The sequence below is a fragment of the Cetorhinus maximus genome, unplaced genomic scaffold, assembly GCF_964194155.1.
Source record: "Cetorhinus maximus unplaced genomic scaffold, sCetMax3.hap1.1 HAP1_SCAFFOLD_547, whole genome shotgun sequence".
NCBI classification, from domain to species: Eukaryota; Metazoa; Chordata; class Chondrichthyes; order Lamniformes; family Cetorhinidae; genus Cetorhinus; species Cetorhinus maximus.
In genome coordinates this window covers 229671-255062 of record NW_027596489.1, presented here as the reverse complement: position 1 = coordinate 255062, position 25392 = coordinate 229671, and the positions used below count along the sequence as shown (strand labels likewise).

Here is a 25392-nt window from a genome sequence, read left to right as displayed (position 1 = left end):
AATGGACATGGATTTGGGAGATTACAAAACGTTTAAGTATTTTTCAACGGAAATTGAGGCAGGGAATGGGGCGGCAGCATGCAAAGATGGAGAAGTGAAGAGTTTGTTATTTTAACGACAGTGGTAATGATGGAAGATTTAAAGGAGAGTGGGACAGTACTTGAAAAGAGAGAACTGTTGTGAATGTCAGTAGGCATGGGGAGGTTGTTTGGTCAATAGTTTAGTGGGTATAGGGTCGATGGAGCAGGTGGTGCACAGAGAGAGCACTGAGAGGGCATGAGGGGAGACGGGAGAGAAACTCGTGAAAAATGTGTGTTCAGGGCTTGGGCAAGTGGGATCTTCAGACATAGTTTGTCCTGTTGGGCCAGTGGAAGGGAGGGAAGCAGCAGAGGCAGCTGATCGGATTGTCTCAATCTTAGAAACAAAGAAGCTCCATGAGATCCTCACGTTGTTGCTGGAGGTGAGGATGGAGGAGACAAGCGAGAGGGAGAGCCCTTCAAAAGGAACAAACTTGTGTTAAAGATATTAAAAAGACTCAACACACTATGTTTAACGCAAAGCTGATTTATTTGAATTTTATTCAGAATCTGTGGCTGGGCTGGAGTTTATTAACATCAGCAGAAACACACTCCAATGAATATGCTTCAGACAACAATATCATTAAGAACTAAATCCACCCCAAGCAGTTACTTGTGAACTCGCTGGTGTCTCAGCAGGTGGGATGACCGAATGAATCCCTTCCCATACTCAAAACAGGTGAACGGCCACCCCTGACTTTGAACTCGCTGGTGTTTCGGTAGGTTGGATGAATCAGCAAATCCGTTTTTACACACAGTGCTGGTAAACGGCCTCTCCCCAGTGTGAACTCACTGGTGTGTCTGCAGATGGGATGACTGAGTGAATCCCTTCCCACACTCAGAGCAGGTGAACGGCCTCTCTCCAGTGTGAGTGCTTTAATGAATTTCCAGCTGGGAAGGGTAATTGAATCCCTTCCCACAGTTCCCACGTTTCCATGGATTCTCTCCAGTGTGGCTGTGGCTGTGGTTCGACAGGTCATTTGTTCGGCTGAAGCCTCGTCCACACACAGAGCACGTATATGGTTTCTCCCCACTGTGAACAAGGCTTTTAACTTCCATGTTCAAAACTCGATGATATTTGGGTTACGATAAATTGGGCGACACCGTCAGATCCTGATGTGATGTTGGGTTTGAGATTCTGGACTGCAAACCCTGTGAAAGTAGTTTAAAACAGGCAAAGGGGAGTGAGAGAGAATCCACAAAAACACAAAGGCAGGTTATGAAATTGAGCTGAATGAATCTAGTAATTTGTGGGACTGGCACGAGGGAAAAGTGACAATGAAAGCTTTCAGACACAATGGATTCATTAATGCCTATTAGGAAAGGGAACCCACCCTGGACAGGGCCTATACAAAACCACAAAATCTAGGGGAGGAAAGAGAGGGAGATGGGAGAACCAGGGCGTGAAGGAGAGGGATGTTACACATCTGCAACTCTACCAGAGCTTCGGCAGAATCTCCCAAACCCACAACATCTACCAGCTAAATGGACCAGGGTAGCAGGTATCTGTGAACATAATCACCTCCAAGTCACAAACCGTCCTGACTTGACTGACATTCAGTACTGGATGAACAGAAATTTCCTCCATTTAAACATTGGGAAGACTGAAGCCATTGTCTTCAGTCCCAGCTACAGTCTCCACTCTCTAACCATCAATGCCATCCATCTCTCTGACAACTTTGAGACTGAACCAGACTATTCAACAATCAATTTTAGATCATGAACTCACTCCTTCATCCCCACCCGCTTTCCGATCCCTCTTATATTTTCCAATAATTTTTATAGATTTTTCTTTTCCCACCTATTTCCATTATTTTGAAATGTATTTCCATCCATTGTTTTATCTCTACCTTTTAGCCTATTTCGATCCCTTCCCCCACCCCACCCCACCCCCACAAGGGCTTATCTGTACCTTGCTTGTCCTATTTTCTACCCTTAATTAGCACATTCCTTAGATAATATCAACACCTTCAACACCTTTTTGTCCTTTTGTCTGTGACATCTTTTGCTTATCTCCACCTATCACTGGCCCTCTATCCAGCTCTACTTGTCTCCCCACCACCCCCCCCACACCCGCCCCCCCCCCCCCCCCCCCGCCCCCCACCCCCCCCCCCCCCCCGCCCCCGCCCCATTAAACCGGCTTATATTTCACCTCTCTTCTATTTTTACTTAGTTCTGTTGAAGAGTCATACGGACTCGAAACGTTAACTGTGTTCCTCTCCACAGATGCTGCCAGACCTGCTGAGTTTTTCCAGGTATTTTTATTTTTGTTTCAGACTATTCACTATCTTGGTGTCATATTTCACCCCAAGCTAAGCCTCTAACTACATATCACCAAGACCGCCTGTTTGCACCTCAGTAACTTTGCCAAACTTCACACCTGCCTCAGCTCATCTGCTGCTGAAACTCATCCTTTCCCTTGTTCCCGCTAAACTGGACTATTACTAGCTCCTCACATAAAGGTGGAGTCATTTAAAACTCTGCTTCCCTTGTCCTGACTCGCACTAAGACTCGTTCATCCAACACCCCTTGTTCTCACTGAGCTACATCGGCTTCTCGTTAGGCAGCTCCGCAATGTTCAAATTCTCATCCTTGTTCTCAAATCCTTCCGTGGCCTCACCCTCACTATCTCTATAATATCCTCCAATCTACATCCCTCCCAGATATCTGGAGTCATTTAATTCAGGCCTTCTGAGGATCCCTGATTTCAATTGATCCACCATTGGTGACCAAGCCTTCAGCTGCCCAGGCCATAAATTCTGAAATATTCTCCCTAGACCTCTCTGCCTCCCTCTCATCCTTTAAGACGCTCCTTATAACCTACTTCTTTGACCAAGCCTCTGATCATCTGCCCTGATGCCTCCTTATGTGACTTAGTGTTAAATATTGCAACATAATATTCCTGTGAAACACATTGGAAGGTTTTGTTCTATCCAGGGTGCTACATAAATACAACTTGTCCTTGATGATTTGGATATATATCATCGCTGAGTGGAAATCCTGTAACTCCTTACCAAACAGCATTGTGGGAGAACCTTCACCACAGTGACTGCAGCGGTTCAGGAAGAAGGCCCACCAACACCTGACCATCACACAACTGGTGATTGACAATATCTGCTGGTCTTGTTAGTGACACCCAAATACCAAGAATGGAGTTAACAAAAAATCTCGGTTGTTTCTCTCTCTACAGCTGCTGTCAGACCAGGTGAGTTTTTTTTCCAGCATTTTCTGTTTTGATTTCAGACTTCCAGCATCCCCAATATTTTGATTTTATCCGAATTGGTCTGCCTGTGTTTCTAAACTCAGTCCTATAAAACAATGAAACGAAAGCAAAACTCTGCAATGTTGGATCTGAAATGAAAATATAAAAGACTTCAAATATCCAGCTTGTCAGGCAGCATAAGCCGATTAAGAAACAGAGCTAGGAGCTCAGGTCACTGACCTGCCTGCAAACTGCACGAAAACGCTCAGCGGCAGCCGATGAATAATGGCGGCTAAAGTTCCCACAATGCTATGGGCCAAGAAACCGCTCTATCTAAATGTTATTTATTTTCTTATCGAAGGTCGGTTGTCGCAATCTGCGGATGGCAACAATGGCGCAGTGAGAGGTAAGAAGGTGAAGAACTGCAGAAAATTACAGGAATTCTTAAACGGACTTGCAGACTACACGGAAAATGGAAAATTAAATTCAAAATAGTGAAATGAAGGCGGGTTGGGTCCCTGCTGATGGAGATAGACCGTATTCGATCCCGCGGTGCATTCAGGGTAGGATCAGCCGCCATTATTACAGGAGAATTAAGCCGCGTTTCTGCACTTGCGCACCCATACCAATGCCGAAACTAACAAAATAACTCTGAAGAAGAGTCATACGGACACGAAACGTTAACTCTGTCTTTCTCTCCACAGATGCTGATAGACTTGCTGAGTTTTTCCAGCATTTTCTGCTTTTGTTGCCAAAACTAACAACCTCCCGGCATCCAAAATCACCGGGACCTTCAGCCTGGAACTGGGAGTTGGAGAAGCGGGAAGAATGAGGAGAAACAATAAAATCCAACACTCACAACAACTTCCAATCCACCTCCATTCCCGGAATAGTGAGACAGGGTTCAGAAACACTCACCAACACGACTCCAGTGAAACATCCACGAGGAAAGGGGGAGCAGTGACTGCTCTGACATAGCCCCAGACCTGTCACTCAAATCCCCAACTCCGCCCAGTTCACAGCTCAACCTATCAGCTTGCAGCTTCCTGCACCTTGACCCCCGCTCGGCCCAGGTGTGGGACAGTCCCAGGTGAGTCGTTTGTGTCACCAGGAGAGTGGGGAAGGGGTGACCTCCCGCCCTGTGCTGTGTCCAAAATGGACTCTTCCTCCCCTCCCCCAGGGCCCTATAAACACTGCATGCAGACGGCTGATGGACTTTGGGGATCCTCACTAACCTGCACAGGTACATTATCCTGCACATCCCCTCCCCAACTCCCCCCCCCACCCCCCCACCCTCATTCACCATGTCAACAAGTTTATTTTCTTTCTTTCTGCTCCCCCTTTGTGTAAACATCTTGTTTCATACAAGTTTTGTTTAAGACTTGTTTAAATCTTGTTTAGTTGCAGGGCTACGAGGCAAAGGCAGGGACGTGTCATTAGGTAAATTGTTCCTTCAGGGGGCTAACACAGACACGAACAACCGAGTGGCCCCCTTTGTGCTGCAACATTCTATGATTCTCTGATGTGTCTATTCCGCTGCTCCATTCCCAGTGATTCCCACCTTCTGCTATTGTCCCTGGCACCCAACGTTTAACCAAGTAATTCCTCCCCTTTCCCCTGCTCACCCTATGCTGTGTGTGTCAGACTTCCTCCGGACACCTCCCCCCACAACCACCCCTGCCCCTTTAACCATCAGCAGATTTCTGCTTGTCTGCTTTTAGTTTAAATTTACAGAATTGCAGGATTTAGCTTCAAACTCGCCTTCACTGACTGCAGCAAATCTGATAATGTTTGCTCCTCACACCAGGATAGTTTATTTTGTATAAAGTCAGACCAAAAATGCAGCTACTGTCCTCAAGCTTCTTCTTTTGATGCTCACAGGACCCGAATATAAAACAGTGAACGTTCTCCCCCTAGACTGAATACAAAACGGTGAACATTCTCCCCCCAGACCCAAATATAAAGTAAAGTAGTGAGACTGGAGTGTCATGAGGCCCAGACATTTGTTGTCGATGTGGCAAATTAATTTGGGACAATCTCTACCTTTACAAACTCTCACAGTCTACAATCCCGTCATGAAACTGAGAATGCTGGAAATCCTCAGCAGATTTGCATCTGTGGACAGAGAAACAGAGTTAACGTGACAACTCTGTGACCTTTCATCTGAACTGCGCATGGGTAGAAATGTAACAGTTCATTACCAGATCAAAAGGAGGCACTTTACAGACTTGGAGAATCAAAATTGAGTTCAACAATTTTCTGTCATAATCTCTGCCCCCATTTTGTTTCTTGTTTCTTTTCGTCCTTGTTTTCCTTTCTCATTTCTCTTATTTTCTTTACTTTGCAATCAGACGGTTGTGATGGCGCAATTCACGCCTCATATCGACACATCTTTTGTCTTTTCACTTGTCCCATTACCACTCCCTTTGACCTTGCATCATGAAACCTAATCTATCTCGCCCTGCAGCCTTTCAGAGACCTTCCCTTCTGTTCTCCCCACCTCCCCGCTTTCACTTGCTCTCAGACCTGAAACGTCAATTCTGTTTCTCTCTTCAGAGATTCTTCCAGACCTGCTGAGTGTTTCCAGTTTTTAATGTTTTCATTTCATATTTTAAGCATTCAGTACTGTTCGTTTCTCCATTCCAAGCACTCTGACTGACACTTATTAATAATTTAATTCATTTAATCATACTTTAGATTTTTACCAGTATTTTATGTCTTGAAATCTGATTAATTATTGAGCTATTTATCAGTGTCTTCAAATGTAGTTACAATTTCATCACTTCTCGCTTTTTCCTCACACTTCCTCTCACTAATATTAAATCCTTACTGATCTTAAATGGAAGGATCACCCCAGCACTGACAGATCAGTCAGTTTAACCTCGACGTGGGAAAGCATTTAGAAGCGGCAATTCAGGCCAAAATTAAGTTATTTGTACAATTGTGGGTTAATTAAAGCCAGCACGGATTGGTTCAGGACAAATCGTGTTGAACTAAATTGCTTGAGTTTTATTGATGAGGCAACAGAGAATGTTGATGAGGGTAACACAATTGATGTGCACATGAACTTCTAAAAGGCATTTGATACAGTACCAAGTAACAGGCTTGTCAATAAAGTTAAAGACCATGGGGCAGAGGCAGCATTGGCTGAGCGGCAGGAAACAACATGCATGGAGAATGATTGTTTTTTCAGATTGAGGAAAAGTAGACAGTGGGATCACAAGGAGTCAATTTTAAGACCACTGATTTCTTGACATATGTTAATGACCTAGACTTGTGTCTGCAGGGCAAAATTTCAAAATTTGAAAACGAAACCAAATTTTCAAGTTGTGTTCACAGTGAGGAGGATAGTGAGAAACTTTAAGAGGATATAGAGAAGATGGTGGAATGGGCAGACAAGTAGCAAATAAAATTTAATTCAGAGAGGTGTGAAATGATTCATTTTTGGAGGAAGAACGATCAGAGACAATAGAAAATAAAGGATACAAGTGTAAAATGGTGCAGGAGCAGTTGAACCTGGGGCTTTATGTGCACAAATCATTGAAGGTAACAGGGCAGGCTGAGAAAGCAGTGAATAAATCACGCAGAATCATGGGCTTTATGAATAGTGGAATTAAGTATAAAAACAACCAAGTTAGAATAAACTTCAAAAAAACACTGACTTGGCACCAGGCACAGGTTTGGGTCCTATTCTGACCACCTCACCACAGGAAGAATGTGACGCATTAGAGAGTATGTAGAAAAGATTCACGAGAGATGAGGGATTTCAATTAGTTTAGGTGAAGTTGGGTTTGTTTTCTTTGGAAGGGGAACCGTTGTCTTGCAGATTTTCTGGACCTTCTGTCTTCACTTCCTTCTGAAATTGTAGCCATTCAGTGGCGCGGGTGTTAAAAACTTTATTTCATGGCATTTGGGCAAGGCCAGCATTTGCTGCCCATCCCCAACTGCCCTTGAAGCAAGTGGCTTGCCACACCACTTCAGAGGGCCATTCAGAGTCAAACACATTTCGGTGGATCTGGAGTTGCATGTAGGCCAGACCATGTAAGGATGGCAGATTTCCTTCTCTAAAAGGCATTAGTGAATTAGATGTTTTTTTTTAAATGATAACCGACAATGGTTTCATTGTCACCGTTACTGAGGCTAGCTTTAAATTCCAGATTTATTAATTGAATTTAACTTGGACCAGCTGCTGTGGTGGGATTTGAACCCAAGTCCCTAGAGTATTAGCAGGCCTTCTGGATTACTGGTTTAGTGACATCGGCACGATGCCACCGCCCCACCCCGTCCCAATATATGTATATATTTTTAAATTATTTTGTAAATAGTTTAATATTTGTCATTATTTTGTTTCATGTGGTTTCGAATGAGATTCAAACCGTTCTGTGCCAAGTGGACGAGGTGTTTAAAGGTCATTCATTTCTCCCTTTGCATGTTAATGTTCACTAAAGACATGGAGAATAATGTCCTCCTCATTAAGTATCGATGGCACTTAAATGGCCAATTCCCACTTCCCTTCTATTGGGTGCATAGGTGGTCTACACATTCAGGTTACTGTATAATTTGATTGCTAATTTTATTGAGTGCCCCAAATTTCAATTTACTGCCCCAATCTCCACATCGTAGCACAAAATGACCATTTCTCATTGGGCAAGCAATGGCGATGCCTTTTCCCAGCATTCCACGCGATGGTGAAGTGACCTATCCAGACCGCTAGCGAGCGGTGCGCAGGCGCAATGCCGGACAGTGTTTGGAGCATGCGCAGTGTCAGTGATGGCGTTGGGGAGAGAAGCTCCTCGGTCTCCTCTGCAGCCGATGAGGATGTGGATACGCGACGGGAGCAATGGAGCCGGCGGCTGGTCGGGAAGGTTTTTAAACACCCGGTGAAGGCCTCAAACCCAGAACAGAGACCTGCAAGTCCTGGGTTTGCAGCTCCGGAGCTTTTAACCGAGACTAGACCCAGATTAACGGCCGCCATCTTGTTTCAGAGGGGAGCAGGGCGCATGGGCGCAGGGCTTGATGACGAAATAGTAGGTGGGGCTTCAGCGTGCCTGTTCCCAACCGGGTCCAAGTGCCCGGAGTGTGCATTATCTTGGGAAACAGGTTTTTCAGCAGCTTTACCCACTTTCAGGCTGCTGGTGATGTTTGAAGCGGAGAGGAGTTCATGGGCCTTTTATATATTCAGAATGAGAGGTTTCAGCCCCTGTAAAGTTACCTGAAGGGGATGATCCTTAACCTTTGGTGACACTGCTGTCCCATTCTTTGAATCTTTGTCTGACCAGTGTGGAGGGGGAGTGGGTAAGTCAGAGAATCTTCTCCTGAAACTGTTCATGGGCCAGGTTAAAACATGAATTTGCAGATCCAGGATGGGTGACACACATGGAGGTGGTCACACTGGCTGCCGACGTCTCTTCCATGGTCTTGTCCGTGCCCGCGTGTCCCTGGAGAGGGAACATGCGGTGTCCATCGGTACGCTTGATACCTCCCACAACCAGTGGGCACCTCAGGGTACAGAGTGTCTCACAGGCACTGGAAAAAACATTCTGCTTTAGTTCGGAAGGTTCCCTTTGCTTTTATTGGGACTTTGTTGCTGATTTGAGCTTCTTTTAGTTTGATTGGACCACATGTTTGGGGAAAGAATGTCCCAAAGAAACTTGAATTGTCTGTTTTGAGTTTCTATCCTGTACTTACAGTGATGGTTTTTGTAAACTCCTTTTACAGGGGAGATGAGGGAGATGATTTGCAGACGGGAAACTCAAACCAAACATCACATCAAGATCTGACCGCGTCACTCGATTCATCAAGGCCTAAATATCATTGGACATTGACTGTGAAAGGAGATATATTTGTCTGTTCTGTCTGTGGGTAAAGATTTGAAACATCAGTGTGACTGGAAAAGCACCGAGACACACACACAGTGAGTGTGTTCCAGTGAACTGACTGTAGAAGGAGCTTTAACCTGTTACACCACCTGAAACAAAGATTTCACCATGCACAGCAGGGAGAAACTGTGCAAGTGTACTGTGTGTGAACAAGAATTCAACTGATTATCCAACCTGGAGAGGCACAGGAACATCGACACCATGGAGAAACCGTGGAACTGCGGGGATTGTGGGAAGAGATTCAGATCCCCTTCTGAGCTGGAAACTCATCGACGCATTCACACTGGGGAGAGACCGTTTATCTGTTGCGATTGTGGGAAGGGATTCGCTCAACTAACTAACCTCACTTCACATCAACTTGTTCATTCAGACATGAGACCATTTAAATGTTGTGACTGTGAGAAGAGCTTTAAAAGCAAAAAGAATCTGCTAATACACCAGCGAGTTCACACTGGGGAGAGGCCATTCAGCTGCTTTGACTGTGGGAAGGGATTCGCTCAGTTATCCAACCTGCTGCGACACCAGAGAGTTCACACTGGAGAGAGGCCGTTCATCTGCTCCAAGTGTGGGAAGGGATTCACTCAGTTAAGTACCCTCACTTCACATCAACTTGTTCACTCTGTCAAGAGACCTTTTAAATGTTCTGACTGTGAAAATTGCTTTAAAAGCAGAAAGATTCTGTTGATACACCTGAGAATTCACACTGGGGAGAAACCATTCACCTGCTCCAAGTGTGGGAAGGGATTCACTCAACTAACCCAGCTCACTTCACATCAGCGTTTTCACTCTGAAAAGAGACCTTTTAGATGTTCTGACTGTGTGAAAAGCTATAAAAGCAAAGTGGATCTGCTGACACACCAGCGAGTTCACACTGGAGAAAGGCCATTCACGTGTTCCACGTGTGGGAAGGGATTCATTCACCCATCCCTCCGGCTGAAACACCAGCGAATTCACACTGGAGAGAGGCCGTTCACCTGCTTCATGTGTGGGAAGGGATTCAGTCATTCATCCACCCTGCAGACACACCAGTGTATTCACAAGTGACTGCAGGGGTTGGATTCTGCCGTTAATCACATCCAGGACTGAACCATGTTCATTCTGACAGTTGGGGTTTGTTTTTGCTGATGTTAATAATCCCGGTAACTGGGCTGGAGTTAAATATTCTGGATAAAGGTTAAATAAATCAGCTTAGTGTCAAATACACAGTGCTCGAGTCCATGATTTCTCTAAGAAAAGAGGAGACTGATTGATGTTCTGTTAATGACTTTTCTGGCTTTGGTCCTTCTCTCCTCTGTGAATGGAAGATGTACATTTATATCGCACCTTTCACAGCTTCAGGATGTTCCAAAGTGCTTTACAGGCAGTGAAGTCTTTTTGAAGTGTAGTCCCTCTGTAATGTGGGAAATGCATGTCGGACCAGCCGTGAGCTTGGTCCAAACCATGGAGTCCCTCATCTTGCAGGAAATCCACCCCAGCCACAAGGACGAGGTTTTGATGGCACCGCCCCGGGTGTCTCAATGGGATCCACGAGGTCGCTGGACATAACATGTCACCCAACAGTGATTAATCCCAAACAGCAGACCCCCAACAAGGGACTGGCGAGGAGTTTCCCCTCTCACAGAGCACAATGGGACTGGCCAAGAGTTTGTGTCTCATGGTTTTGATCCCTGGAAAAGCAGAAAATGAGCCGTGCGAGGCCATGAAGACCCCGACACCAACAACGAACTGGTCGTGTGTGGGTCAAGACTCCAGATACAGGGTGACAGAGAAACACAAACAACAAACTGGTCCTGTGTGGGCCAAGACTCCGGGTACAGGGTGACGGAGAAACACAAATAACAAATTGGTCCTGTGTGGGTCAAGACTCCGGGTACAGGGTGACAGAGAAACATTAACAACAAACTGGTCCTGTGTGGGTCAAGACTCCGGGTACAGGGTGACAGAGAAATGCAAATGCCAATATGGATCGTCCAGCTCACCAACCACACCACCCGGGTGGAGACCTACCCAAGAAAGAGGGGAATTGAACAATCACAAGACCCCCCAGCACAAGCCAGAAAAACAGATTCTGGAAACTTAACCACACAAAACCCATCATTACTCTGTATTCACTGGGTGGGTGAAATATTTAAACCAGAAAGTGTCCAAGCCATAGAAAAGGAGTGTCTTAATCTGAATCGAACAATTATTCACATTGCCAAATCATTTAAACCCACCATAATACCAGATAAGTTCCGAAACAGAGGCCACATTTTTTAGTCGTGTGAAATAATACAATACACAAACCCAGACAGACTGAGAGAAATTCCATAGAAAAATCACACAAGACGACTTATCTGATTACTCAATTTCAGATAGGCCACCTTCACCGCACAGATCAGATTGGATTCCTCCAGAGAATGAAATGAACACTGAAATATCTGACTTCATCGAAGCAAGTCAGGAATCGAGAGAATCCCTGATGTAAACGGTAAACAAAACCTCATGAGGAGAGAAAGACAAGCGATCAGAGAATTAAAAGTCAATACAGATATTGTCATAAAACCAGCAAAGGCAGTAACATAGATATGGACAGACAACAAAACCTTATTGAAGCAAACAGACAACTCAACAAGACAGATTACTGCACCAAGTGAACTAAGTCCATGTATCAACAGAGACAAAAAAAAGTTAAGGACAGACTAACAGAACTTAAAGATTCCAACTACATGAATCGAAAACAGATGGAATACCTAAAGGGACAGCAGCCACAACCAAGGACATTTCACAAAATACATAAACACCTGGACACCTGATGGTATCATGAGAAATCCTCCAAATTTCAATCATTACAGGCTGTGGCAGTGAATCATACAGAATGGCAGAACACACTGATTCATTTTTGAACACCCCCACCCCAGCTCAATATTACCCCAATCACATTAAGGATACTTACCGCTCAGAAAAATCCCTTACCGCACCCTCCCGACAGCACACTCTTCACAATGGAAATTGAGAGTTTGGAAAGCAACATAGAAACAGAGGGATTCCAGTCATCCAAAACATCTTGAATAAATTTCCACAATCTCATACACCAGCCAAAGCTATAATATGATTATTATATCTGGGACTAACAAAAAACAACTTTGAATTCAGATGGAGAATACAATCTTCAAATTAAAGATATAGCCACTCGCAAAAAATTTGCACACCCCTGCCCCTCCCCCCATGTTAATATATAAATGTGTGGTGGAATGGGAAGAGTGTTTTCAAAGAATGTTCCAAGCTACCATTATGTTATTACAGATTTCTAGATGATACGTGAGGAGTTTGGTCTCACACAGATACAGAACTGGAGGAATCTACAAACAATCACGATCTGACTATCAAAATCAAAGTTACAGCAATGTTAAGAAATGTGAACTTATCTGTCTCTCTGTGATGTTTTCTGGCTGGAGACTGAGGACTAGGAGGCCTAGCATTCCCTGGGAGTTCCAGCACGTGTCCAGAGTGGGACAGGCAGCGCGGGCTCAGGAGAAGGGATTGAACCATTGGGAGGTGTGCAGTTATTGAGGCAATCTGAGTCAGAGCAGCTTTGAGGGATGTCAGAGGCTAGATTCTTGAAAGTGGAGACCCTTGTGAGGGAGATGGAGTTTTCACGAGATTGTGTGACTCACAGTGAACACTGCCATCTGGGTGCGTTGCTGAGAAATCTGTGGGAACTGTCTTGGTTGTCTGCCATTTAATGTGTTTGACTATGTTTGACCACAGTTGCCTGTTACTTCATATTTTTCTCATGTTAATTCTGAATGTTAGAGTATAAGATAGACATTGTCAATTGTTTTACTTTTCTGACTTTGTATAATAAAGTTTAACTTGTTTGTTTAAAACCGTGGAAGCTTGTAATTTTATTCTCTTAGTCAGTACTTGGGATTTCAAATATTGTCTACTTTGAACAAAAAGTTACTGGTGCCTAACCAGATTGAAACAATAAATACAGAAATAAAATTAATTTCTTAAACACCACAGAGTTCAAACTAACACAAGAAGATAACACAAAACAAATTAGCAACAAAGGTTTTCTTCAAACCAACAGACCCACACACACATGACTACATACCAAAAGACACATGCTAAACACACCTTCCATGGATTAGTGAATTCACAACTGCTGCGATTCCATGGCATTTGTACAGAACAGGTAGATTTAACAGTGTAGTCAATACCTTATTCACTGCGTTGTGGCAGAGGGGATACGCAAAAAGGTTCCTTAAACATATCAAATCCAACTTTTGGAAAGAATTAGACAACCCTCCAAGATTAAATAGATTAGGCCCTGAAAATACCAATTATTATGGGATATTGCAATAAGATCCGACATATAAAGAAAGTAATTAAAACTAATTTTGAAAACTTAAATGAAGGAATCGACTCACTAAAGCAAAAAATAACAGCCTTTAGAAGGAATAAAAACCGAAAGGATCTTTTTGTTAGCAGCAAGGTGAGCACACAAACCACAACAAATTGTGGGAATAGAAACTGTATAACATTCAAGCACTTAAACGTCCTGAAAACAAGACAAAAAATCAACACAGGGAAAACACCTCTATAAACCACAGAATCACATATGAACAACAATGTTTTCTATATAATCCGATGCAAACATTGCAAAATCTGATACATAGGTGAGACAAGGAACAGATTAAGAACTAGATTCACAGAACACCATCATGACATTAGAAGGAAGAAAGAACAGGAAGCCATCAACAAACATTTTATTGAATATGGACTGGACCCTTTTGAAATGACAAGACTGGAAACAAATCTAAATTGGTTTACATTGCAAAGGAAGAGCAAAGAGGGACAGTGGATTCCAAATTTAGTAACAATGTCACCAAAAGACTTAAATTAAAGAAAGAAATAACAGCGTTAATAAAGAAAACTGTTAATCTGTTTATTAACTTGAATGACTCCCATTCTGGGAGGTTTGGTGAGATGGGAAAGAGCTATTCACACCTCCAGGGAAACCACTGTCAATGAGTTTACCCTTGTGGAAATGCGCGTTGGATTTCAAATGTCATCACATGTCTGGGTAGGTCCTTTTCCAATTTACTTGAAGCCTCCTAGAGCTTGGCAAATATTGCAGTTGTAAAAGGTCAGGTGACCTTTAGCAGCTATTTTTAAGGTTCCTTGTGCCCATTTAAAAGAAATGTTAGTTTCTTTTACAAAATCTACCACATCACAACTCTACATTCGTGACAAGATTCCCCCTCTTCCAGTCCTTTAAGTGGGTGACTTAGGCTCTGGCTCAATCCCACACTTCACTCTAATTCTACCAAATAACACAGCTCACAACAACAAAACATCTTTCATGATTTTATTAGTCATTTTGAATGTTCCAGATGTGAATGTGGTCGTGTGGCCGAGCAGTGAATGGTACTGGAGTGAGGATCTTTTCTCTTTGGAGGTGTGGGTTTGAATCCCACCACTGCTAAAGTTTTGGGTTGTTTGCTCTGCTAGGTTGTTCCAGAAAGTTCTTCATGTGGGCAAGGGGCAGCTGAGCTGTGCAGTGTTTCATTCTGGTAGGGAGAATGAGGAGAGACAGTAAATTACAGGTGACCAGGAAAGGGTGGGGGAAGGGCACAGACTGGACAGACCGAATACCGTTTTTCTCTGTAACACTCCATGTCCATTCTATCATCCTTCCCAAGTAGTTGTGGCCGAGTGGTTGAGGCGATGGGTTTGAAATCCAGTGGGTTCTCTTCACACAAGTTGGAAACCTGTCAACTCTTCTTCTCATCATTCCTGATTATAACCAATTGCAGAATTAGTTATCGGTTAAATGGAATAAAAACCATCCAAATTCCGTGTTTCTTATTTCCATTCATGCCAGACATTCATTAAATCTTCAGTCTGAAATGGAACAATAATTGGCCAGGTTGGTGACATCCTTGTTTTCTGGGTGTTTGTCCCTCCTTAGGCCTCTGTCACTCTCGGTGTATATGTCTGTACATGTTCCTCTGTGTGTGTCAATGCCGTTCAGTTCCCTGAGGGGTGAACATATTTTTACCATCACAAACTTTATTCACATCAGTTGTGTAGCTTCATAAAAAAATGTTACAGAGAAAAAAATATCCGGGTGAAAAATACAAGAGGAGTTTGTCTCTTTCTATGTATGGACTACTACAACAACAACTTATATTTATATAGCAGTTCAACATGAACATCGCACAGGAGAATTATGCAACAAAATATGAAACTGACCCACAAAAGGAGACATTCGGTCAGATGGCCAAAAACTTGGTCAAAGAGGTAGGTTTTAAGAAGGGTCTTGAAGGAGGAAAGTGAGATAGAGAGGCGGAGAGGTTTAGGGAGGGAATTCGAGAGCTTGGGACCTTTGTAACTGATACCACGGTCACCAATGGTGGAGCCATTCTGATTGGGAATCTACAAGGGGCCAGAATTAGAGGAGCAGAGATATCGTGGGGTTTGAGAAGGACACAGAGATAGGGAGGGCGAGGGCATGTAGGGATTTGAACACAAGGATGAGAATTTTAAAATAAAGACATTTCTTGACTCGGAGCCAATATGGGTCAGCAAGTACGTGAGAGATAGAGGATTGGTACTTGCCATGAGTTAAGACATGGGCAGCAGTTTTGGATGATTTATGGAGGGTAGAAAACTAGGTCAAAAACTAACAAGCAGGACTTCAAATGTAGTAATCTCTGGATTATTCCCAGTGCCACGTGCAAGTAAGTACAGAAATACGAGGATAAGACAGATGAATGTGTGGCTGGAACGATGATGCAGGAGGGAGGGCTTTAGATTGCTGGGACACTGGGACTGGCTCTGGTGAATATGGCACCAGTACAAGCCGGATGGGCTGCACCTGAACAGAGCTGGGACTGAGTTCATTGCAGGGTGTTTTGCTAGTGCCATTGGGGTGGGGGCGGGGGCTTTAAACTAACTAGGCAGGGGTGTGGGAACCAGGAGAGAGCATTAGAGAGGAATACCAGGGTGCACAAAATGCGGGGAGAGACCGATAGCATCAGAAAATAGAATAACCAGTTAATAGTTGGAGTCGGAGTAAGGGAGAAAGTCATAAAGACTAAATCAGGGTTAGTGTGCATGTATGTGAATGCATGGAATATAGTAAATAAGATTGGGGAGTTACAAGTGCAGATTGCCATGTGGAAATATGATGTTGTGGTGATAACAGAAACCTGCCTCAAGGAAGGGCAGGACAGGGTGTTAAATATTCCCGGGTAAAAGATGTTCAGAAAAGATAGAAAAGGAAGAAAAGGTGGAAGCCTGGCAGTATTGGTTAAGGAGAGCGTTGCTATGCTGGAGAAATAGGATGTCCCAGAGGGTTCAAGGACAGAATCAATTTGGCTAGAGCTAAGGAACAAAAAAGGTGCAATTACGTTCTTCGGTGTCTATAGACCACTGGGAAGCATGCAGAGGAACAAATCTTCAGGGAAATTAGAGATGCAGACATCATAGAGTAATTATAATGGGGGACTTTAATTACCTGAATGTAGACTGGGACAATGGTCGTGTCAAGGGTGGAGAGGACCAAGATTTCGTAGAGTGTGTTCAGGAGAATTTTCTACAGGAGTGTGTGTCCAGTCCAACAAGAAAGGATGCACTGTTGGGCCTGATTCTTGGAAATGAGGTGGGCCAAGTAGATCAAGTGTCAGTGGGGGAACATTTAGGAGACAGTGATCATTGTATAGTAAGATTTAGGATGATGTTAGAAAAGGACAATGTGCAATCCAGGGTAAGAATTATTAACTGGGGGAGAGCAGACTTCAATGGGGCAAGAACGGAGCTGGGTTGGATAGACTAGAACCAAAGGTTGGTGGGAAAAATTGCAGCTGAACAATAAGCTACCTTCAAAGAAGAAATGGTTCGGGCACAGTCAAGGTATAATTCCTCCAAAGGGAAAGGTAGGGAAAACAAATCTAGAGCTGACTGGATGAAAAAGGAGATAGAAATCAAGATTAAGTAGAAAAAGTGTGCTTATGACAGGTGTCATGTAAAAAATACAAAAGAGAACAAAGCTGAATACAGAAGGTTCAGAGGAGAGCTGAGAAAGCAAATAAGAGAAACAAAGAGGGATTATGAGAGAAGACTGGTAGCCAAGACAAAGGGGAATCCCAAAGTCACCTATTGAGACAAAAATAGTAAGAGGATGGTCAAAGGAAAATAGGACTGATCAGGGACTAAAAAGGGGATTTGCAAAGGGAGGCAATAGGCATGGCTGAGGTGTTAAATGAATGCTTTGCACCTGTCTTGACCAAGGAAGCATATGCTACCAAGGCCACGGTGACAGAGGAGGAAACTTTGTCACTAAAAGGATTCAAAATTGATAAGGAGGAAGTGTTGGATAAACTGTCAATACTTACGGTTGTCAAGGCACCGGGACCGGATGAGATGCAACCAAAGATATTGAAGGAAGTAAGAGTGGAAATTACAAGGGTATTGGCCATAATCTTTCAGTCTTCCCTAGGCTCAGAGGAGGTTCCAGCGGACTGGAGAATTGCAAACATTATGCCTTTGTTCAAAAAAGGTTGTAAGGATAAGCCCAGCAATTACAGACCAATCAGTTTAACTTCAGTGGTTGGGAAGCTTCTAGAGATAATTATATGGGATAGAATTAGCAGTCACATGGAAAAATGTGGGTTGATGAGGCAGAGCCAGCATGGATTTCAAAAGGGGAAATCATGTTTAACTAACTTGCTGGAGTTTTTTGAAGAGGTAACAGAGAGGGTTGATGAGGTTAATGCTGTTGATGTGGTGCACATGGACTTTCAAAAGGCATTTGATACAGCGCCACACTTATTGCTCATGGAATAAAAGGGACAGTGGCAACGTGGATACAAAATTGGATGAGTAATAGGAAACAGAGGGTAATGGCCAATGGATATTTTTCGGGCTTGAGGAAGGCTTGTAGCATCTGCGGCTTCTGTGCCGTAATAATTCTGTGATTCTGTGATTGACACATCACCTGTCCTGCCATCCTTAATGTGTTTTAAATAATTACTCAATTATATTAATCACCTATTTATAATGCTTTCTAATATATTTATTAACTTTACCTCCAATTTGAATACTATTTTAAACCTTAAGAATAGAATAGGCCTTAACCACACACCAGTTACTCACCAAACAGCTAGCTCCTTTCCCTGTAGTAGAGCAAGAACCAATTCCAACAGTGTGAGAAACATAAAAAAAGGAAATGAACATCTCCACCCTCCACTTCACCGAACTCCCCCTCTCACCAAACTCCAAGTATGCATTCGTTTTCCTTAGCTGCTCTGAAGAGGCCTGTATTTATAGCCAACTGAACAGGGGCTGGAATAACCAGATTCAACCAGTTAGCAAATTAACTACTCAGCTCTCACAACAGAGAGTGAATTTACCCTGTCTAAACTACAAGAAAACAAGAACTTAGCCTGCTTTACACAGCACTTTCCTGTTACTGCTAAGGGAGTAAAGGTTATCGGGGATCGGCTGCTTGTGGAGTTGAAGCCACAATCAGATTAGCCATGATCTTATTGACTGGCTTAGCAGGCTCAAGGGGTCAAATGGCCTACTCCTGCTCTTAATTAATATGTTTAATACAGTACGTTTGATACAGAGCTGAGTTATTTGACTTATAATCACAATATTAACCCCGATAACTGGGCTTGAGTTTATTATCAGCAGAAACAGACCCCAGTGAACATGATTCAGTCCTGGATGTGATTGACAGTAAAATCCAATCACTGTAGTTACTGGTGAACTCGCTGGTGTGTCAGCAGGTGGGATGACTGAGTGAATCCCTTCCCACATTTGGAGCAGGTGAATGGTCTCTCCCCAGTGTGAATTCGCTGGTGCCTCAGCAGGGTGGATGAGATAGCGAATCCCTTCCCACACTCAGAGCAGGTGAACGGTCTCTCCCCAGTGTGAACTCGCTGATGTGTCAGCAGGTAAGATGACTGAGTGAATCCCTTCCCACACTCGGAGCAGGTGAACGGTTTCTCCCCCGTGTGAACTCGCTGATGTGTCAGCAGATGGAATGACTGAGTGAATCTCTTCCCACACTCAGAACAGGTGAACGGCCTCTCCCCAGTGTGAACTCGCTGGTGTACAGTGAGGTTAGATGATCGCCTGAACCCAACCCCACAGTGAGAACACCTGAATGGTCTCTCATCAGTGTGAACACGTTGGTGGAACATCACTTCCCCAGAACTTTTAAAACACTTCCCACAGTCTGGACATTTAAAAGGTCTCTCGTCAGTGTGAAGAAGCTGATGGGATATCAGGTCTCTGGAGCTTTTATAGCACTTCCCGCAGTCTGGACATTTAAAAGGTCTCTCCCCACTGTGAATTCGCTGATGTTTCAGCAAGTGGGATGACTGAATGAATCTCTTTCCACACTCGGAGCAGGTGAACAGCCTCTGGCTAGTGTGAATTTCCAGGTGATTCCGCAGGTTGGATGAATCAATGAATCCCTTCCCACAGTCAGGGCAGGTGAATGGCCTCTCCCCAGTGTGAACTCGCTGGTGTGTCAGCAGGTGGGAGGAAGTAGTGAATCCCTTCCCACACTCAGGGCAGGTGAACGGTCTCTCCCCAGTGTGACTGCGCCGATGTCTCTCCAGGTCAGATGGATAATTGAATCCTTTTCCACAGTCTCCACATTTCCATGGTTTCTCCCCATTGTAACTGCAATTATGTTCTGACAGGCCAGATGATCGGCTGAAGCCTCGTCCACACACAGAACACGTGTACGGTTTCTCCCCACTGTGAACGATGCCTTTTCCTTCCATGTTCAAAATCCAACGACATTCAGGTTACGATAAATTGGGCGACTGCATCAGATCCTGATGTGATGTTTGGATTGAGTTTCCTGACTGCAAATCCTCCCCTTCTAACACCCTGTGAAATTGATTTAAAACAGAAAAAAGGGAGTGAGAGAGAACCCACAAAAACACAAAGGCAGGTTGTGAAATTGAGCTGAATGAATCAGGTAATTTGTGGGCTGGCACAGGGAAAAGGGATTGTCAAAGCTGATGGATTGTCATAAAAACCCAACTGGTTCACTAATGTCCTTCAGGGAAGGGAACCTGCCACCCAGTCTGGGTATAAGCAAAACCCTGGCTTCTATGGGAAGAGAGAAAGAGAGAGAGAGATAGAGGTGGGAGAGGTACCGGGTAAAGCAGAGGGATTTTATATATCTGGAACTTGACCAGAACTTTGACAGAATTTCCCAAACCCTCAACCTCCACCACCTAGAAGGACCAGGTTGGCAGGTGTATGTGAACATCATCACCTCCAAGTTCCCCTCCAAGTCACACACTGTCCTGAATTGTCTGACATCCAGTACTAAATGAGCAAAAATTTCCTCCATTTAAATATTGGGCAGATTGAAGCCATTGTCCTTAGTCCCCGCTACAAACTCCACTCCCTAGGCACCAGCTCCATCCCTCTCCCTGACAACTGTCTGAGAATGAACCAGACTGTTCACAAACATGGTGAAATATTTCACCCCAAGATGAGCTTCCAACCACATATCCACATCATCACCAAGACCGCCTATTTCCACCTCAGTAACATCGCCCGACTCCGCCCCAGTCTCAGCTCATCTGCTGCTGAAACTCTCATCCATTCCTTTGTTTCCATTAGACTTAACTATCCTAACGCACTCCCGGCCGGCCTCCCACATTCAACCTCCCTGTAATCTTGAGGTCATCCAAAACTGTGCTGCCCGTGTGCTTACTCACACCAAGTCTTGTTCACCCATCACACCTGTGCTCACTGAAGTACCTAAATTATAAACTTCTGATCCTTTCAAATCCCTCCATGGTCTCACCCCTCCCTATCTCTGTAATCTGCTCCAGCCTCACAACCCTCTGAGATATCTTCACTTCCTCTATTTCCATAATCCTGACTTGAAATTTTAATTGCTCCAGATTTGATCACAACTGCTGCAAATTTCCCCCAAAAAGATGGTGGACACACATGCACACTGCTGCACATCACCCCCAGTAGGGAGGAGGTGATGGATTAATGGCATTGTCGCTACAGGAGTAATCCAAAGGCCCAGGTTCAAATCCCACAGCAGATGTTGGAATTTGAATTTAATAAAAACCTAATTCAAAGTCTAATGATGACCATGAAACTATTGTTGTAAAATCCCATCTGGTTCGCTAATGCCCTTCAGGGAAGGAAATCTGCTGTCCTTACCTTGTCCGGCCTCGATGTGACTCCAGAGCCACAGCAATGTGGTTGACTCTGAAATGGCCAAGCGAGACACTCAATTGTATCAAACCACCACTGAGTCACAAAAAAGGAATGAAACTGGACGGACCACCCAGCATCGACCTAGGCCCTGTCGACCCTGCAAAGTCCTCCTTACTAACATGTGGGGGTGAGTGCCGAAAGAGCTGTCTCACAGACTAGTCAAGCAACAGCCCAACGTAGTCATCCTCACGGAATCATATCTTACAGATAATGTCCCAGACTCCACCATCGCCATCCCTGGGTATGTCCTGTCCCACCGGCAGGACAGACCCAGCAGAGTTGGCAGCACTGTGGTATACAGTCAGGAGGGAGTTGCCCTGGGGGGTTCTCAGCATCGACTCTGGACCTGATGAAGTCTCACGGCATCAGGTCAAACATGGGCAAGGAAACCCCCTGCTGATTGCCACATACTGCCCTCTCTCAGCTGATGAATCAGTGTTCCTCCATGTTGAACACTACTTGGAGGAAGCACTGAAGGTGGAAAGGACACAGAAAGTACTCTGGGTGAGGGACATCAATGTCCATCACCAAGAGTGGCTCTGTAGCACCACTACTGACTGAGCTGGCTGTGTCCTAAATGACATGGGCGGTGAGGGAACCAACAAGAGGGAAAAACATACTTGACCTCATCCTCACCAACCTGCCTGTCACAGATACATCTGTCCATGACAGCATCAGTAGGAGTGACCACTGCACAGTCGTTGTGTAGACGAAGTCCCTCCTTCACATTGAGGATGCCCTCCATTGTGCTGTGTGGCACAACCACTGTGCAAAATGAGATAGGTTTCGAACAGATCTAGCAACTTAAAACTGGGCATCCAATAGGTGCTGTGGGCCATCAGTAGCAGCAGAATTGTACTCGAACATAATCTGTGACCACATGGCCCGGCATATCCCCCACTCGACCATTATCATCAAGCCAGAGGATCAACTCTGGTTCAATGAAGAGTGCAGGAGGGCATGCCAGGAGCAGCATCAAGCACACCTAAAACTGAGGTGTCAACCTGGTGAAGCTACAACACTGGACTACTTGCAAGCCAAACAGCATAAGTAGCAAGTGATAGGCAGAGCTAGGCGATCCCACACCAACGGATCGGATCCAGTCGTGAATGGTGGTGGATAATTAAACAACTCACTCGAGGAGCAGGCTCCACAAATATACCTATCCTCAATGATGGAGGAGCTCAGCACATCAGTGCAAAAGATAAGACTGTAGCATCTGCTACAATCTTCAGCCAGAAGTGCCGAGTGGATGATCGATTCACAAATACCAGTCTTCAGCCAATTCAATTCACTCCACGTGATATAAAGGAATGGCTTGAAGGCACTGGGTACTGCAAAGGTTATGGGCCCTGACAATATTCCGGCAATAATACTGAAGACTTGTGCACCGGAACCTTCCGCACACCTAGCCAAGCTGTTCCAGCACAGCTACAACGTTGGCATCTACCCAACCTGGCTATGTGAAAAATTGCCCAGGGATGAGGAGAAACTTCTTTAGCCAGAGAGTGGTGAATCTATGGAATTCATTGCCACAGAAGGCTGTGGAGGCCAGGTCATTGAGTGTATTTAAGACGAAGATAGATAGGTTCTTGATTGGTAAGGGGATAAAAGGTTACGGGGAGAAGGCGGGAGAATGGGGTTGAGAAACTTATCAGCCATGATTGAATGGCGGAGCAGACACGATGGGCCGAATTGCCTAATTTCTGCTCCTATGTCTTATGGTCTTCTAATTCTCTGTAAAAGGAGTTACAAAAGCCATCACTGTCAGGACAGGATAGAAACTCAGAACAAACAATTCTAGATACTATGGAACATTTTTCCTCTCTTGTTCCCCCAAAGCCTCTAATCCATGTCCCACACACTCTCCCTCCTCCCTGTGCTGAAATCCAGTGAGAGTTTTGGACAACTCTTTCAGTATCTTTTTAACAAATTAGTACAACTGGAGATAACAATATCTCTGATCATTCACTTCAGACATTACTCGTGACAAGTCATTAATCTGAAACCCGCTGACCGACCAGACAGAATAGCAGACATTAACCTTGTGTTCAAAACTCACAGTGTGGAGATTTAATGAGTGATCGTGAAGATGGTTGGTCCAAACCTCCCAGGGTTTCCTTCCTTCCTTCTCTCCCTCTCTAACTAAGTTAAACCTGGGATCAGTCTCATGGCCCATTCCGGTTCCTGCTTCTCTTCCTGATGACTAATTAACTCCAGTTAAACACTGAGAAGACTGAAGACACTGTTTTCAGTCCCTGCAACAATCTCCATTTCTCAGATGCCAACTCCATCCCTCGCCTTGGGAACAGTCTGAGATTAAACCAGTCTGTTCACAACCTCAGTGTTACATTTGATCTCGAGATGAGTTTCTGACCTCATATCTGTGCCATCATCGTCTGTTTCCACCTCCGTAACATCACACAACCTCACCCTGTCTCAGTGCGTTTGCTGCTGAAACTCTCATCACTGCTGTTGTTACCTCCAGACTTGATTATTCCAACACACTCCTGGCTGGTCTCCCACATTCAATGCTCCGCAAACTTGGCACCATTGCTGTTGGTGTCTTCACTGGCAGCGAGGCCCATTGCCCTAACACCCTCTGCTTCCTGACCTGCCTTGGCTCCCGGTGAAGCAACAACTTGATTTTAAAATTCTCATCCTTGTTTTCAAATCCTTCCATGGCCTCGCCCCTCCCTATCTCTGTAATCTCCTCCAGCCCCATTACCCTCTGAGATATCTGCACTGCTCTAACTCTGGTCTTGTACATTCCCTATTTTAAATGTTCCACCATTAGTGTCCGTGCCTTCAGTTCCCTCGACCGCAAGCTCTGAAAATCTCTTCCTCCATCTCTCCATCTGTCTACCACACTTTCCTCCTTTAAAACACTCGAGTATTGATTAAAAAATAGACATTCTGTCAAAATTTTTTAATCTTGCACACAACAGGAAATCAAGAATACCAAATTTCAGTCAGTCAGCCTCGTAATGTGTCTCACTTCCCCTTGCTGGAAGCTACATATATTCATACACAAGGACCTGTCCTCTGCAGACAGAAGGAACATGTCCAGGCTTGGGGCCTTTGGTTGAATTAAACAAAAGCACACGGGGGTGGGATGGGGGGGGGGATGATCGCTCCCTGGTGTATTCTCCATGGCAACGCCTTAACCAATCAGAGTTGACTGGCCAAACCAATCATCACCCTTTCCTCGTGCAGTATAAATTGTTGTTCACTTTGAAATTTGGTTTTCTTGCATCTGTCCAGATGAGTGCAATATGAAAACCTTCAACAGCATGTCTCTTTTTTAAGCAATGCTTAAATTCTGTACGAATGAGTGACTATGGGTTTACAATTCTATTGTTGCTGATCTAAAAGTCCCGGTGACCGCACATTTGATGAATGTCTCCCTCAGGCCGTGTTGTCACCTTATACAAAATACGCATGCGCCCTGTAGTACATTGCACACCCCTCCTTGGAATGGTGCGCGCATGCGCATTGTTGCACTTGTCGCTAGAAAATGGCGGTCGCGCATACGCCCATCGCTATATTGACCCTATAAAGATGGCGGCCGTTAATTCAGGCCTTTCCCCCGCAGCGCCGAGCAAACGCGAGACCGAAGGCTCCTTATTGAGAGTTTGGGGCCGACACCGTGAGTTTATGAAGCTTCCCAAGTCACCTGCCAGCCCTCTCTATGTCCACGGGTTTGTGTTCGGCACTGGGTCCGCATTCGTTCTTTCTAAAATCCGCATTTTAAATCCGCTAACTTGAGCCGTCTACCCGTCTGGCGTCACCGGCTGCGCATGCTCCAACGCAGTGATTGACGGCTTCATCGGACCAATAGGAAGAGGGGGAAGGGCTGACGGGCAGTGCGGGAGAGGCTGGTCCTCCAACCAATCGGATTGAATGAGGGGGCGGAGCGGAGTGAGTGTGAAGCATGCGCAGTGTGTGTGTAGGAGCCAGGATGAAG

At 44.7% G+C, this 25392-nt stretch overlaps 1 protein-coding gene and 1 pseudogene across 2 annotated transcripts in view; both read right to left on the bottom strand.

Annotated features, from left to right (window-relative positions):
• LOC144674056 (uncharacterized) overlaps nt 1-20021 on the bottom strand; it is a 29005-nt gene extending 8984 nt beyond the window's left edge. The window contains exon 1 of the mRNA XM_078535593.1: nt 18926-20021. Coding sequence (XP_078391719.1) covers nt 18926-19951 — 1026 coding nt within the window. The 5' untranslated portion in view covers nt 19952-20021. The remainder of the gene's footprint in view (nt 1-18925) is intronic.
• On the bottom strand, nt 605-25184 carry LOC144674057 (uncharacterized; annotated as a pseudogene). The gene is made up of 2 exons (XR_013574465.1): nt 25102-25184; nt 605-1229 (listed from the first exon to the last, which is right to left on the bottom strand). The product of XR_013574465.1 is annotated as an uncharacterized LOC144674057 (transcript).
• Nucleotides 25185-25392: the final 208 nt, after the last annotated feature.